Below are 16,904 nucleotides of genomic sequence, written 5' to 3'. Positions count from 1 at the left end.
AAAACAATAATCCTGAAGTGCTAAACACCATCTAGTTATTCTTTTGTTACAATAATTACTATTAGTTATGAATGACAAGGCCTTGTTATCAGTCTGGAGATGAAACTTCACTCCTGCCAAATAACGATCTAGCTTTTTGATCGACCATACAATGGCCAGTCCTTCCCGCTCAAGGATAGAGTATTTCTGTTCACGTGGCAACAACTTGCGACTGACAAACTTCACTGGATGTAACACACCATCTCTCATCTGACTTAATATACCTGAAATGCCTTTATCTGATGCATCTGTCTGCAAAAAGAATGGAAGAGAAGGATCAGGCAATCTTAGAATAGGATAATCACACAAATAAGTTTGTATTCTTCTCAGCGCCACAATACACTCATTACTCCAATCAATTCTCACAGATTTCCCTTTCTTCAATAACTCTGTGAATGGAAACACCAAGTCTGAATAACAAGGTATAAATTTAGAGTAATAGTTAACCAACCCAATTAATGACCTTACTTCCTTCTTAGTACTGGGTGGTTTAAACTCCAGGATCTTCTGAACATTTCTACTATCTGGTTTCACTTCTCCCCGACCTACATTATGTCCCAGAAATTTAATGTTAGTAAAGCCAACCTCTAATTTAGATGGTTTTAGAGTAAATCCATGACTTTTCAATACACTGAAAACATTCTGTACATCTCTAACATGAGTCTCCCAACTTTCGCTAAATATACAGATGTCATCAAAATAAAACAATACATTCTCAATATCTCTTAAAATACTCTTTAAAACTCTATTAAAATGGTTAGGGGCACCACTTAAACCAAATGGTAAGTAATGAAACATGTAGTGTTCCCCCAGAACTCTAAAAGCTGTGTACTCCTTACATTCTTCACTTATAGGTATTTGCCAATACCCTTTAGTTAAATCAACTAAAGTAAAATACTTAGCCCTGTAGAGTTTATTGAATAGCTCTTCTTGATCTGGTATTAATTCAGCTGGTATTTGTGTAACACTGTTTAACTTACGGTGGTCAATGCATGGACGTAGTGTACCATCACGTTTCTTAATAACCACAACAGGAGCGGCATATGATGAATCTGTGGGTCCTATGATACCCAACTTCAACATACTATCAATTTCCTCTTTTAATTTCTCCTTCATATTTATTGGTACCGTATATGGCTTTAATGCTATAGGCTTAGTGTCCAGCAACTTAATCCTAAATTCTTCAACATCTGCTTTACCCGGTATGTCAGATATTATATCTTTGAATTCCTCCAGCACCTTCATAATTTCACATCTCTGATTACTGTTTAAATCTGGGTTAACCTGTAATGGAGATAAAATCTTTTCATTCGTCTGCTTCTTATTGTTGATTTCTAATGTCGGAATGCTTGGTAAAATATCTTCATTTGTCAAGTCTTCATCAAATTCCTCCTCATCATCCACAACAGACACCATATTAGCAGACAAAATACTGTTCTCATTTTCAATATTAGTAACAGTTTCACTTGTATCATCTTTACTTCTGCTATGATATTTTATCAACCTATTGATATGGTAAAGTTTCAACTTATCTCCCTTCTTTACTAGAAAATTGAATCTTGATACCTTCCTTATAACTTGAAATGGTCCTTGCCAATATACAGATAATTTGTTTTCTCTTTGAGGTTTAAGTATCAATACACAATCACCTTCATCAATCTTGCGCAATGTAGAGTATCTATCATACTGAATTTTGTACTTTTGCTTTTTAACCTCACTATTTCTGTTGGCAATTGATGTTACATGGAATAACCTCTCCTTCAAATCCATTAAGTATGAGTAAACATTCCTGTATTCATCTTCCTCCTCTTTGTTTACAAATACTTGTTTCAGAATGGCCAATGGTCCTCTCATCTGTCTTCCATATACCATTTGAAATGGCTATATTCCTGTAGTTTCATTTGGGACCTCTCTATAAGCAAAAAGTGCAGCGCTAACCTTTCTATCCCAATCCTTTGGACTCTCTTGTGTAACCTTCCTTAGAAAACTTTTCAATGAAGAATTGAAACGTTCATTCATCCCATTCGACGAAGGGTGAAAAATAGTTGAGTGCACTATTTTAATATTGTAGAAGTTACACACTTCCTTGTATAAATCCGCAGTGAACTGACTTCCGTTATCACTTAGTACCTCGTGCGGTATACCAATTCTACTGAAGATTGTGTTTAATGCCTCAATCACAGTTTCTGTAGTAATATTTCTTAAAGGTATTGCCTCTGGCCATCTCGTAGCAATGTCAACAAGTGTTAAAATAAATCTGTTCTTGTTCTCGGTAACCTCCAACGGACCAACAATATCTATTGCCACTTTGTAAAATGGTGTTGTTACTATATTCATATTTCCAAGTTCAACTCTATCACATCTTCGTGGCATTCTACACCGTTGACAAATATCACAACTCCTAATAAAGTCTTTAACATCTTTATCAACTCCTTGCCAAAAGAAATATTGGTATATTCTTGACTTTGTTTTCCTAACTGACAAATGACCTGCAAATATACTTTCATGTGCTGTTTTCAAAATTACTTCCCTTTTTGACACTGGAACCACGAGTTGTTTCTCTTCCTGACCTAATTGACCTTTGAATACACGATACAATAATCTATCGAATACCTTAAATCGAACACTTCCATTTTTCTTATTATCCACACTCTTCTCCTTCTGTCGATTCCATAATTCTTGTAATGTAGGATCACTCACTTGTTCTCTCAAGAAATCTTCACATGATCCAAATAACTTATAACAATCTTGAATAACTTCTGAATGTTTCATAATATCAGCCTCATTCTCTTTTTGTTTCATTGCTCTTGTAACAGCAGCACCAATATGTTCATTATGTTGTTCATCTTGTACATTCCCTATTATTAAATCAGCTACTGGATTTTCAAAACAAGCTACAATATATTTCCCTGTGATATAGTCTGAATTGATGTCAACACATGCCAGTGGATATTCCTTAATAGTACCATCAATCAATTTTAATTTGTAGCTACCTGGAATTTTGTCTTTGGATTCAATTAAAGAACTTCTTACCCCAATAACACTAGATCCTGAATCACGCAATATAGACACTATTTTATTATTTAATAATCCTTCTTCAAAACGTAATTTCCCTACAGACTTTTTCCTCAATTTCTGATCAACAATAGACATAGTTTCTTTTCTACATGGAGTAAAATATTCTATTTCATCAGCCAGATTAGAATGACAACAACTTTGAATTTTACGTGAACAATTTAGTCATCTCTGCGTACCTGTGTTTTGCACTTTCTTTGACTTGTCTGTGTTTTTCTCCTTAGTATAATCAACACCTGAATAATTCCTTCTGTTATTTCCTCCACCATGGTTCACATCATTGTAAGCTCCTCTCCAATTCCCTCCAACCATTCTCCTTCCTCTAGTATCAAACTGCCTCCTGTAAGTTCCATATGACACATTCCTTGTGCCTGACACATGTCTTGGTCCATCCTTATTATATGTCACCTGCTTTGGTTTCACTCCGGCTCCACCCACATAACATTCCGTTGACCTGTGACCTACTTTTCCGCACCTAAAACAAGTTATGACTTTCCTGTCACTAGCATAATTCTGACTTGTGGCTTCAGCAGCTCCCATTACATACACATTTTCCTCTTTACATAATGATTTTGTTGAACTTGCAGTCTTAAAACTTTCAATTACTTGTAGCATGTCTTCTACATTATCACTTTTATTTAATATAAGTTGACGATACACTTCTCCTGAAACACTCTCTAATAATCTGTCTGTCACAATCATATTTTTCATGCCTTCTATGGTCTCCTTTACCTCCGCCATCTTCATCCAATTGTCTAGTGCCCTTTTCAAATCTGCCACATATCCCCTGAAATCATTTTCTTTGGGTCTGATTTGGTGAAATTTCTTCCTACACGTTTCTCCATTTATATCAGCCTGTCTCATTAGCATAACCTTTACTTCATCATAATTTTCCTTCTTAAACAGATCATCTTGCAGCATAAAATTCTTGAGTTTTGACGTCAATTTGTACGACAACAACATAGCCCAACTTTTCTTATCAATACAACATCTTGTTGCTACCGCCTCAAATAGAGTCAAGAAACCAATCAAATCCTCATCTTCCTTCATATTCTGAAAACTCTTGTCCAACTTATCAATTATATGCCTATGTTTATCCTGGATCTTAGGTTCTCCTTCTTTGTTTTCAGATTTACTTTCTTTCTGCAACTCCTTCTCCACAATTTTCTCCTGAAGTCTAGCCAATTCCAATTCTTCCTGCCTCTTTTTAGCTTCCACTACTTCCCTTTCTTTCCATCGTTCATGCTCCTCCTTCTTTATGCGTTCCTCCTCCGCCCTTTGTTCCTTCTTGAGCCGTTCCTCCCTATCCAATCTTGCTTGTTCTGCCTTGACATATTCCTCCTTCTGTTCTTTCACATAGTTCTGCAAGTCAGCTCCTGTAAAACCCAACGCCTGCCCATCCGCTATAAATTGTGAATTTATAGAAAACCTAGTCTCCATCCTTAGAATTTCCAAACAATATAAGTTTAACAGGTCAAATCGGAAAATTTAATTAGAGCACAAGATATACTATTAGCAACCAAAAAAAATACACTTAGCTGTGCTTTCTCCTGCGAAGATAGAATCTGCCTCAGCACCAGGAAGATAGAGTAGTGATGACAAGGTACAGCCAGATACACCAGGACAACTTGAGAATCCCAACAAACAGATCACAGCTCCAATTTAGGTCCACCAATCAGTTTGTCATGTAACAAAACTATATCTTATTAGTATCAATTTAAAAAAAAAAATTATATATAAGATACAATGTTATCAATAACAATATGATACAATGGCACCAATAAAGTCTCACACAAAAAATGTATACGATGCCTTTCCTGAGTAATAAGGTACAATCACATAGTACCGTTATGAATAGTAATGTGACACAAACAAGTGTCTAGAATCTGAAAATATACTTTTACAAGTACAGAAATTTATTTAGCAAATATTCAACTGTCAATAATATAACAAATTATAACTGAGATAATCCCTCAAATAACTCCTTTAACAGTTTAGACGAGCCCCCAAAATACTTGTCAGGTTCTTGTATTCTTGTATTTATCAAATTATTATTATATATTTCCAATGCAAATATTTATTAATATTAAATATTATTTCAATTTATATTATTGTTATTATTTTCTGAACTTATAATATTTTGGCTCAAGTTCAGCCTGACAAGCACATCATACACATAGGCCTACAGTTGTAGATAAACTAATCAACTAAGTGTATGATGTAAATAACAATAAAATTTATTCTTGTGATATATTTACAAATGACTGATTCATGATGACTGATAATAATAGTATGAAATATCAATATGTAATAATATGTAATCTACAATGATCCAGTTAGTCTCCTTAGATAAAGAACATTCATATAATTATGAAACACATAGTATATTACCTTAACTATAATAAGTAGTTCAATGGATCACATAGTCCTTCAATCTCAAAAACAACAACTGGTAATATATGCAGATCTAGCCTCTAGATCAGGTACTGTCCACTGACGACAATTCCAAAAAGTAGAAGTTCATAGTTGACACTACACCATCAGGTCTGACCACTGCAACCCGCAGTCTGGAATCTTGAACCTCAGACTCATGTACAAATCAACGTGCACACCAGACGACCAACTGAGAGAAAGACATCAGTCCTGTAGACTGTAGACCTAAAGTTGTACTCTCAATATAGAACTGAGACTGAATAAACAAATCTTGACACTGAGACTTGACACAGAGTCTAATATATAGACTTGACACTAATACTTGAAATAGAGTCTTCAAATGAGACTACGACCAAAACTTAGTCTTGACGCTAAAACCCTATATAGTAGATTCTTATATTAGGCACACCGTATTCGGGAACTAGGTCAAATTTTTATTTTATTTTTTTATTTGGTGACGGTTTAACTTACAAAAAAGCTGAAAGCAGATTCTTATTCTGCAACTAAAGGACTATAAAAATAGCTGTGTTTCTTTGAATTACCACTCATAGTCAAGATTTTATTTTAAAATAAATCAGGTCACTTCATGCTCCTATAATAAACGCAGTTTTTGTGCTTTCTCCTTCAGCACACATCGAGCACCGTTAAGAAACACCACTATGTTATTGCTAATAAATTATATGTGTTAATTAAAAATTATTTAGATTGTATTAAAAGAAGTAGATTCACTTCTGCAATATGTATTTATAGTATATTGCCTCTCTCTCTCTCTCTCTAGATATATATATATATATATATGCCTACCTATATAATCTATGTGTAGAAACAGAAATAAACTATATAATTATAGATCTATAAATTAATTATTATAATTCAACAAACATGATATTTTAGACTAGGCTACATGTATTCTCTGTCTCTTTCTTTTAATTCACATCCAAGGACCCTCTTCTTTTCATAATTTGGATGTTCGTTTTGTTACATCCCCTCCCTCCCATAGATGCTTATAATTCTTTTCATGACTCTCTCCCCCTTCCCTCCATTGCCTGTATGATAGGTTGTGACACTACACGCTTAGTGTATACCTCTCCTCACCACCAGCGCTCGCCTGGCGTGATCACCTGCAGTGGGCATGGTCTCTGGCTTCAAATTAGCAGCCCGCACTTTTTCTTTCATTCATAAATTATATATTCTAGATATCTCGATCTAGGTCACATTTATTTATTGAAAAAAATCATAGATTTATTAATCCCAATAATATTTCTTATTACGATTTTGCCTTGTGCACTATAGGAGAATGTGTTTAATTCATCATTATTCATTGAAACACCTCCTTTTTAAATTTTATTTAACAGCTAACAGTATGAATGTGATTGGAATGTCTTTCTAAAGATGTTTGAAAGCTTATTTTGATAGATCCACCAGCCTACGATCAAACAGGCTCATAATATAGTCTTCATCCCTTATATGGGTATGAATTGCCGGGGGAGGTTTAAACAATAGCTTTACATACTTGGTTACCGAGAATCTAAAAAACTGCCATCTGCTTTGGAAAAGCGGAACAAAAATACAGGAACTTATCTAAAATTGGACATGCACTGTCCCGAAACATCGTTTTTAGCTCCAAACATAAAAACAAATTAATTATAAACAAAAAAAGCGACGTGTTTCTTAAAGGAGAATGCGATGAGCTGTGCCTAATATAAGAAGCTACTAAGATAAAAGAAAGGATTCTTCTAATCATCTATATCTAGTCTAATTATAGACTTACAAATACGAACGAATTCAAAAAGAAAAACTATACAATGAAAAATAAAACTCACCCTAAACAGGGGTCAGGATAATCCAACAAGAAAATGTCCAAGGCAAATGCTAAGGCTATCCAATAACAAAAACCAAGGAGAAATTCAAGAGCTCTCAAAACACGTCTATCTGTACCAACGTACAAAACAATGGAGAGACTGTACTAGACGATAAATGACGCAAATCACACACACACTAAATTTACGTCACTAGAAGTTGTGACAAGCAACAAAAGCTCAGTCCTCTAGTCTACACAGAAAATATTAATAATGTAATGACGTCATCAATATAGTGATCAACGCCGCACTATCAATTAGAGAACTAATTCTACTATACAGTTACATGGATAACTGCGACAGGTACCTTTAGAGTTAGATGATCTCAAGAGCTTAGTAAAAAAATCCCGAAATTCAAAATCCCGGTCAACGCTTCACCTCTCAACATCCACGCACCTACGTTGTAAGTAAACATTGTTTATTAAACAGATAAAATATAATTCTGAAGGGAAAATAACAAGCAAACAAAAAACAAACACTAAATCTTATATAAGAAGGATAACTCCAAATTTACAGCATATATTTCGATATTGTAAGATTTCTTTTTTTTTTTTCTAGGCATATACCAAAGAATTAATTAATTACAACTATTTCATTAACTAATTGTTTTTTTTTTAATTGGTTCATGTGTTTTTAGGAACAATGAAAGACTGAGCAAAGTTTAAACTATTTAACGGAAAGGGACCGTATACTGTGATTAACATTTGTACCAGACAGAATGAGTTCATACAATCTTTGTAATAATATACATTTACATCTCTGTGTGATAGGAACTAAAAAAAAAAAATCCTTTATAACTCTGAAATAATTTTTAAAGCGAGTAAACAGGTTATTACATGTAAATCATTTTTTAATACATGAAAACAACAGTAACAAATAACTGCAGAAGTATGATACATTTATGGGTCATCCACTTTTCCTTCTTGTTTCATGATTGCGTATTAGCATTAAATTGTATCTCTTAAAGTGTGCGGGCACTTAGGATTGGACTGACGGACTACACAACACTAGTAGCGTATTTTCATTTATGTTTGTCACCGTTAAAAAACAGTTAATGAAGTATATATATCATGGGCGTAGCCAGGATTTTTTTTCGGGGAGGGTTTTGGGGGGGGGATCCCCCCGACCTCCCCCCACCCCCCAGCAAAAAAAAATATATATATGTGTGTGTGTGTGTGTACATAATTAATCTTTATTACATTCTGACCCTTTCGGAAGACGTTTATTGTTTATTGCTAGCAAGGGGGTCTGGGGGAGCTCGCAGCGCTCCCCCAGCGCGGGGCGAAGCCCCGCCGCCGAGCACTATTTCTGGTATTGAAAGCCAACAAAAAGCATATTCTGAGGTATCTACAGTGCATTATCTTGCTATTAAAAAGTTTTATTTCAAAAACCTAATGTGCTATTCTTACTGACTTTGACCCTCTCGCGCCGTTCGGCGCATTTTCCGGCAAGCTGTTTCCGCAACTCTTATTTTGCGTAATTCATTTTGTCGGAAAACATGTCCCGCAAAACCTCATGCGACGCTCTGTCACAACCTTACTAAGGATTCGACTCCCAGTTCGGCATATGATTTCTTTGATTTAGACCCGATCTCTATGACTGACTCCTAAAATCTGTCTTAGCCATCTTTGTTGCGACACATTTAATGATTTTCAATTTCGGCAGAAGACTATTCACACTTAATTAATGGATCCCAAGCCACTGGTAGAAATGTGTAACCTTTCTTGACTACGCTCTTGGAATTACATGCCTGTATTTCGCTTTAGATTTTATATCGAAAAGGAAAGTTTTTTCGTCAAATCATCTGTTGAGGGGTTTTAAACTAAAAAATCTCTGGGTTTTTTTTTTGGGTTTTGTTTTTAATTCAAAACCCCATTTAGCTACGATCATAGAATTTGGTGACTGTAGTTTGCTTTAAAATAATATTGAAGAGAGAGGTTTTCAATTCTAAACTCTCTGTAGGGGAATTTTAAACTCAAAACCATCTGGAGGGGTTTTAAACTTTAAAGAAAAAGCCATCTGGAGGAGGGGGATTTAAACTCAAAACCCCCTTGGCTACGCCCATAGATTTTATAGTGTGTAATTTGCTTTTTTTTTATATTGAAGAGGTACTTTTTAGCTTCAAACCCCAACTGAAAGGGGGAGGGGGGTTAAACTCAAAACCCCTTTGGCTACGCTCATAGAATTTTTAGTGTGTAATTTGCTTTTTTTATATTGAAGATGGGGTTATCGTAAATTTTGGATGGGGTTTTAAAATCAAAATCTTCCTCAACTGTGCTGTTGGAATTAGGGGATTGTTGTTTGCATTTTTTTTGTTTTGTTTTATAGAAGAGGGGGATTAAACTGCAAAAACCTCTGGTAGGGGGTTTAAAATTCAAAACCCCCTGTAGGGGGTTTTAAACTCAAAGCCCCCTGGTAGAGAGATTTGTATCTCAAAACCCCTTGATAGGGGTTTTTAAAATCTCAAAACCCCCTGGTAGGGGGATTTAAACTCAAAACCCCTTGGTAGAGGGTTTTTAACTCAAAACTGCCTAGGCTGTGCTGTGGTAAGTGATGATTTAGTATTAAAATCTCACCTAAAATAAACAAAATGAAAGCAAGTATCAGTCACTTAATTCCGTCCCCCCCCCTCCGGGGGGGGGGGATTTCATTTCGGGGGGGGGGGGTTTGAACCCCAAGAACCCCCCCCCTGGCTACGCCCATGATATATATATATATATATATATATATATATATATATATATATATATATATATATCTTGGAACAGAAAGGTTACGTCTCGTCAAAGAGCTTACAACCCCAAGGCGGAAGATGAAATTAAAATAATACAAAAACACAGTAACCAGGGTACAACCCCAATATTATACTCACAGAAAGAATTGGCGCTCAAGAAATACAGGCTACGCATCAACGCTAGTACAATTGAATGTTCAGTATTCCATTTACTTTTTAAGACGTCGACGTGACACACGGAATCAACATACAAAGTAATGGCAGCTTTTTATTGATTTGGGGGGGGGGGGGTTAAGAAAGGGAGTTTCTAAATTTGTGACTGGAATGTAATGTGTTTAAATGAGTGTTACTAAGAGCAAGTGTATGAATAATCTTTTTCTTTTTTTTAGAGAAATTTACGAAGTAATGCGTTTAAAAATAATTATAATTAAAAAAAAAAAAGGAATGTTTTGTAAATGTTTTTGTAGAATGTTTGTAAAATGTTTAACATGTTTTGGATGTTCATTCAGAGTTGAAGATAATTACTTCCTAGTCCAAATCTCCCGCAGGACGACGGGGCATGGGAGCGGGCAGGGTTTGAACCCTGGACGATCGATAAATCTGAACGACAGCCCAGCGCGCAAAGCGCACGACCAGGCAGCCATCCTGGCCTTTAGATTAGCACAAGGTCATCTTCACAAAACAAGGATACTTTATGTTGAGATTAGGGGCCTTTAGATTAGCACAAGGGTTCATCTTCACAAATCAAGGACATTTTACGTTGAGATTAGGGGTCTTTAGATTAGCACAAGGGTCATCTTCACAATACAAGGACACTTTACGTTGAGATTAGGGGCCTTAGATTAGCACAAGGGTCATCTTCACAATACAAGGACACTTTACGTTGAGATTAGGGGCCTTTAGATTAGCACAAGGGTCATCTTCACAATACAAGGACACTTTACGTTGAGATTAGGGGCCTTTAGATTAGCACAAGGGTCATCTTCACAATACAAGGACACTTTACGTTGAGATTAGGGGCCTTTAGATTAGCACAAGGGTTCATCTTCACAAATTAAGGACACTTTACGTTGAGATTAAAATCATGGCACGTTCTATTTTCTGAGATAATTACACTGTGCCTCATTGCGAGAGTTCTCTCCCCTCATTTCTTTAAAACTGAAGATGTAATGGAAGTGTTATCTAGTAGGATGATCACATAAGTATAATATACATCAACAGTTAAATTTATTGGAAAAGTATTAGAGCCGTTTTTGAGATCAGCATTCTAGATTCCTGGTTTCAGTTTAAACGAAGTTCTGACTTGAATAGTGAAAAATACGATAAAGTAGGCCTACTAAAACAGTTTACTGGTCGACAGGAAATGTTGGCAATCAGGGTTTGAATGAAATCCTTTTGTGGACAGCTTTAAGACCATATTGCAAAGTGCGCAATACACAATATTCTTCTCATACTTGAAGTGCTGGTTCACAAGAATGCGGACTAAAGAGAATAATATTTTCTGTCTTTAACTGACATTAACATATTATTTAGTTTTCATAAATTATTGCTTTTTAATAGGGTTTTTTTAAAAAAAGATTAAAATACATATATTACAAGAATGACACGACATTATATATATATATATAAAATATTTAAATTAGTAGGCCTATAATATTTATATATTCTCCATCGTGATCTTTTGCAGCCAATGCTAAACTCAATTTATTTCTATCGCGTACATTAGATTCAGTCATGAGAAGTGAACATCTTTCTATTATAAAGTTGTTTTTATATAAACTGTAAAGACGAGGACAGATTATACTAAACAGTAGATCATCTTTATCATATAACGAATAGATAGATAGATAGATAGACAGATAGATAGATAGATAGATAGATAGATAGACATATAGATAGATAGATAGATAGATAGATAGATAGATAGATAGATAGATAGATAGATAGATAGATAGATAGACAGATAGATAGACAGATAGATAGGCAGATAGATAGACAGATAGATAGATAGACAGATAGATAGGCAGATAGATAGACAGATAGATAGATAGACAGATAGATAGGCAGATAGATAGACAGATAGATAAATAGACAGATAGACAGATAGATAGACAGATAGATAGATAGTCTAGGCTACTTCATCTAAAACCTATTTATTACATTTTGACACAAATGATCCATTTTCATTTTCCTCAATTCCTGAACCAAGTGACACCCGGACACAACGCTTATCAAAATTCAAAGCTCATTATGTAGTTATTAATTAATTAACAAGAAACATTTCAACGGATGTTAACAACCTTAATATATTTTTCTTCTCTTGTATTTAACTTTGAATAGTTGAAAATAAAACAAATGAATGTAAGAAGGTAATTTGTTCCGCCAAGCAGGAGGTTTTGACGACGATAATTTGGAGCACAGATCGTTTTAGCGCCGCCGGCGACGGACATGCGGACACTAAATTTTGTCGAAACTAGCATTAACCACCGGCTACGCCCGTTGATTTGTTCCTGGTTATATGTTTGTTTTTTCTTTGCAGGAATCTGATCTCATTTATTTTAATGTTGCACTTCCAGCCATCTCTGTCTTTCTCTCTCTCTCTCTCTCTTAGTCACTCCTATATTTTCTGGTCGTGCGATTTGCGCGCTGGACTGTCGTTCAGATTTATCGATGGTCCCGGGTTCAAACCCTTCCCACTCCCATCCCCCGTCATCCTGCGGGAGATTTGGACTAGGAAGTAATTATCTTCAACTCTGAAGGAACATCCGAAACATGGAAAACATTTTACAAACATTTTTCTCTCTTGAAAACCTCCACCCCCCCCCCCTTTTTTAATCACTTTGCGCATTAAATGCTCGTCCACAATTTAGGCCAGACCTTACAAAGCTGTAAAGTATTACCAACATTTGACGTGCAGGCTGGAATGAATCGTTCTCCAACTGAAGTTCCCTGAAATAGGAGGGTGAAGAGCTTGTCCATGTAACGTGGACATACGCTAGTTCCTTTTATTTATTCGTTAAATAGTAAAACGTATTTTAAAAAAAAAGGTTTTTTTGTTCTTTGTCGATATTCAGGCCTATTTTCCCGTACAAAAAATGTTTACTTTAAAATGTCAGAATTCCTATGACCGAAACGGCGTCGCCAACACGGCGCGCTAAGCCTCTCGTAGCGCCTGTTCAAACTACAGCGAGTGAATGAATATATATAGCCTACTCTGGCTACTTGGTAATATTATAAAATAAAAATTACGTTTAAAAAAATAGGAATAATGTTTAAAATAAGAGTTATCTTCACCGACCATCGAGATAGTCATGTGAGATAAGAATTAGGTTCAAAGCATAACATGACCTACTTTACTTATCCTGTTTACACAATGCGCGTTGCAAGAATTCTCTTGATTACTTGGAAAATGAAAGTGAGTTTTTAAATATTTTCATTTTCAGATTTAAGACTAAAGTAAGCTGACATAGTGTGGTCACTTCAATGTCACGTTTGCTCTTATGCATCAGGTAGATCTAGAGCATGTCTGAGTGTCAGTAATGATTTTATTTTCGTATAATGTAACTCAGAAGTAAAATATAAAAGGATTTTTGGTTTTGCTGCAGGGGTGAACAACCGTACAGAAAAATACAATAGACATATTTTTAGATAGGAAATCAAGCTGGAACTAAAAATAAACACTGAACAATTTAGCAAAGAGGGCCTTTGTCAGCTACAAACCAACGGAAACGAAGCAAAAATTGTAGTTATTTCCCTTTTTTTTTTTTTTAAAGGCTAGTGAGGTATAAATGGCGAAGGGAGAATGGAAGTGGTAGTGTGGCCAATATGAATGGGGTAGAAACAAAATTTAAAGGAGGGGGCGGACTCTTGATCTTCGTTTTATTTTAATTGAATGTGTTGTAGTTAATATAAATCACAATGTAATATTAATGTTTTATTGTAAGTTTCAAGAAAATACAGAACTCATAGTATCTGAATTGTATTAAAAAAATATTAAATAATAAAGCATTCGTTAAATTGGTTAATCTGCGTAATCTAACATTCCACTCTATATTGTAACGTTAGTCTTACATTTAAACGTAACATTTCGACACTTGAGTTTTACCTTTCAAAATCTCATTCTAGATTGATCTATTGTAACAAAATGTATTTATCAAATGTTTGTGAGAATAAATAAAAAGTTGTTGTTCTTTTGTCAAGTTTAAAGTTTCTAGGATATTATGACGCTAAATATTCAAACCTAAAATTTAATTAAAAGATCACTGTTGCCAACTAAACAGTAGAAATAAATTTGTTTAGAAAAGAGTTCACTGCTAAGCCATTATTTTAGTCTTGGGGTGTAGGTAACATGTTCTAGTTAAAGTTATTAAAAGGAAGTCAAATTAGTTTCATACCATTAAATAATGTTTCCTTAGTAACGATTTAGTTGACCATTTCCTAGTGTGATACGTTGTTACTGGGTGTCCTACAATTTTAAACAACAACAAGAAAAAGCCAAGTAATACTGAGCTAAATATATTATAGTATGTTTCATGTGTTAGTGGGGTATTTATGCACATATTGTGAAGCGAATATCAGATGAAAAAATTTAAGGAGTTGGTAGGTTGACTTCCAAAAGGAGTGTCTCAAGTTCCAAAACTAAATTGAACAACAAAATTTTAGGCGTATAACTAAATGTGCACACTCTTCTTCTACATATTTGCAGATGATTGCGTAATATATAGAACAATAAAGCCAACGCACGATGATTTGATCTATAGTAACAAAATCTATTTATCAAATGTTTGTGAGAATAAATAAAAATTTGTTTTATCTTTTTCTTTTGTTAAGTTTCTTTACTTCCCCATACTTAAGTCAAATGGAGTGGACTTATGGGTGGGAAAAAAATCCCTACATTCAAAATCCCAGTCTTCACCGAGATTCGAACCTAGGATCCCAGGTTCGGAAGCTAAGCGCTCAACCCGTCAGCCACTAACTCCCCCTACATATCTATATATATATATATATATTAAACCTTAAATAGGAAGAGTCTGTAAGCTTATTGCCATTCTGATAGTGATACCAGAGTCACATAAGAACATTATGTGTGTGTGTGTACCTGAAAACACATAATCATACCACTTGGTCACACTTGGTGACGTCGTTATCTTATAAAGTCACTCTTTCTCTTCGCTATAATTAACAAAATCTACAACTGCTAATTAATGTGTAGGTTTTAAAAGAGGAAGTCCTATTAAACAAAGGACATGACCAAAAATAATTAAAGTACTTTTTTGTTACATGATCATTTTTATATTACCCTAATAAGATTATAAAGTGAGTTATCTTATAATTTCAGACATTACTTCAAAAGAAAAGATGATTATGCCGTATGCGTGTCCCTGTCAATCTAGTCAATGACTTAAACTTATCCCACGTCGTTGGTTTTCCTGGCTGACTCAGGCAACCCATTCTTGGCTCTAATATCATTAGGAAAGAAGGAGCATTTGTACAAATTTGTCCTAGCATATGGAATAAAAAAAATTGGCTTTTTTTGTCTTTCTGAGTAATTCTATTAGGTTTTATTTTTGTTATATTTGTAGATTATGGTTCAGTGTTTAATCTATTAGTGTTGCTTTACTTTTTGAGTCTGCTATCCTGAAAGGTCTCTAAATTGAATGATTTTACTAAAGGTTCACTCGAATTAAATGTGAATATTAATTTTAATAAATCTCACAACTCTATTTGCAGCTAAGTTTCTTTATGTTTTCTTGAGTTGAGGGGTCCCAAACAGAGGATGCATATTCTATTATTGGCCTAACCAGGGTTAAATAACATTTTAGTTTGTAGTTGTTACCATGGATAAAGTGATCTTACTGATAAAATCAAACCATGACCTTATAATACACTTCCTTGTTCTAGACTTCACCAAACGACAAAGTATTGCTTATAATTCAGTTTCTGTTTTACAAAGACTTCTCTTCTCATGTTAATGAACGCTCAACATGATGAAATATTTTTGCTGTTGCCTTTTATTTCTTAATACTTTAGGCCACCAAATCTTTATAGCAGGTAAATTATACTTTTTTATTTATGTTAAAAAAAATAATGTTACCAACTTTACGGTATTCTTTTTTCGTCACGTCTCTAGTATTTTTTGCTTAGGAAAATCTTGGCGTTTGTTTTATGTATAACTTAGAACATTATATTATATTATAGTTGAATATTAACACAATTTATCTTTCTTTAAACGTATATGCTCCATAAATCTTTATGAAGAGTTTGTTTAGAAAACGTACAGTAAAGTTCCCCTTTCAGACCATGCGATCTCAATAAATAAAATAAAGTATGGCTTTTATATAGCGCTACTTTCATGCTTATAGCATGATCAGAGCGCTTTGGTCCAATCTCAGTTGTAGACCAGTGGGGGAGGGGGTATCTAGGAGAAAGTTTTTCCGTGCTGCCTTCAGGCGCTCAGTAAACACAACTCTGCCCGAGTCGGGTATCGAACCTCGACCCCCTTCATAGATAGCCAAGCCAAGTTCAAGCGCACTTAGCCTCTCGACGACGTTTCCCATAAGGCAGTTGATGTTAAGGTCATCTGTTTCTATACACAACGGAACAGGATGTCCCGCTTACAATTTCCCCAACTAAAGTCTGCTAACCATTAGTGTTTGTTGGACTTAGGTGCGCTCTAAAAATCCAGAAATTCCATATCCCAGTCTTCACCGAGTTTCGAATCCTGAACCTCAGGTTCAGAAGCCAAGAGCTTAACCGCTCGGTCA

General features: G+C 34.9%; 2 protein-coding genes across 2 annotated transcripts in view; one reads left to right on the top strand and one right to left on the bottom strand.

The window, feature by feature from the left end:
- Window positions 1-153: 153 nt before the first annotated feature.
- Window positions 154-5,900, bottom strand: LOC129926241 (golgin subfamily A member 6-like protein 22). Its single transcript, XM_056028870.1, has 2 exons — window positions 3,294-5,900; window positions 154-291 (listed from the first exon to the last, which is right to left on the bottom strand). The coding sequence occupies exons 1-2, from the start codon at window positions 4,552-4,554 to the stop codon at window positions 275-277; spliced, it is 1,278 nt and encodes a 425-aa protein (XP_055884845.1). The 5' UTR covers window positions 4,555-5,900; the 3' UTR covers window positions 154-274.
- Window positions 5,901-16,048: 10,148 nt separating this feature from the next.
- The window catches only part of LOC106078339 (uncharacterized), a 64,993-nt gene continuing 64,137 nt past the window's right edge, over window positions 16,049-16,904 (top strand). Inside the window, exon 1 of the mRNA XM_056028846.1 lies at window positions 16,049-16,191. Within this exon, the coding sequence (XP_055884821.1) occupies window positions 16,125-16,191 (67 nt within the window). The 5' untranslated portion in view covers window positions 16,049-16,124. The remainder of the gene's footprint in view (window positions 16,192-16,904) is intronic.

This window comes from Biomphalaria glabrata, chromosome 5, assembly GCF_947242115.1.
Source record: "Biomphalaria glabrata chromosome 5, xgBioGlab47.1, whole genome shotgun sequence".
NCBI lineage: Eukaryota > Metazoa > Mollusca > Gastropoda > Planorbidae > Biomphalaria > Biomphalaria glabrata.
This window is presented reverse-complemented; position numbering and strand designations above follow the sequence as displayed.

Coding starts and splice junctions, on each gene's coding strand:
- LOC129926241 (XM_056028870.1), bottom strand. CDS start 4,554: ATGGAGACTAGGTTTTCTATAAATTCACAATTTATAGCGGATGGGCAG.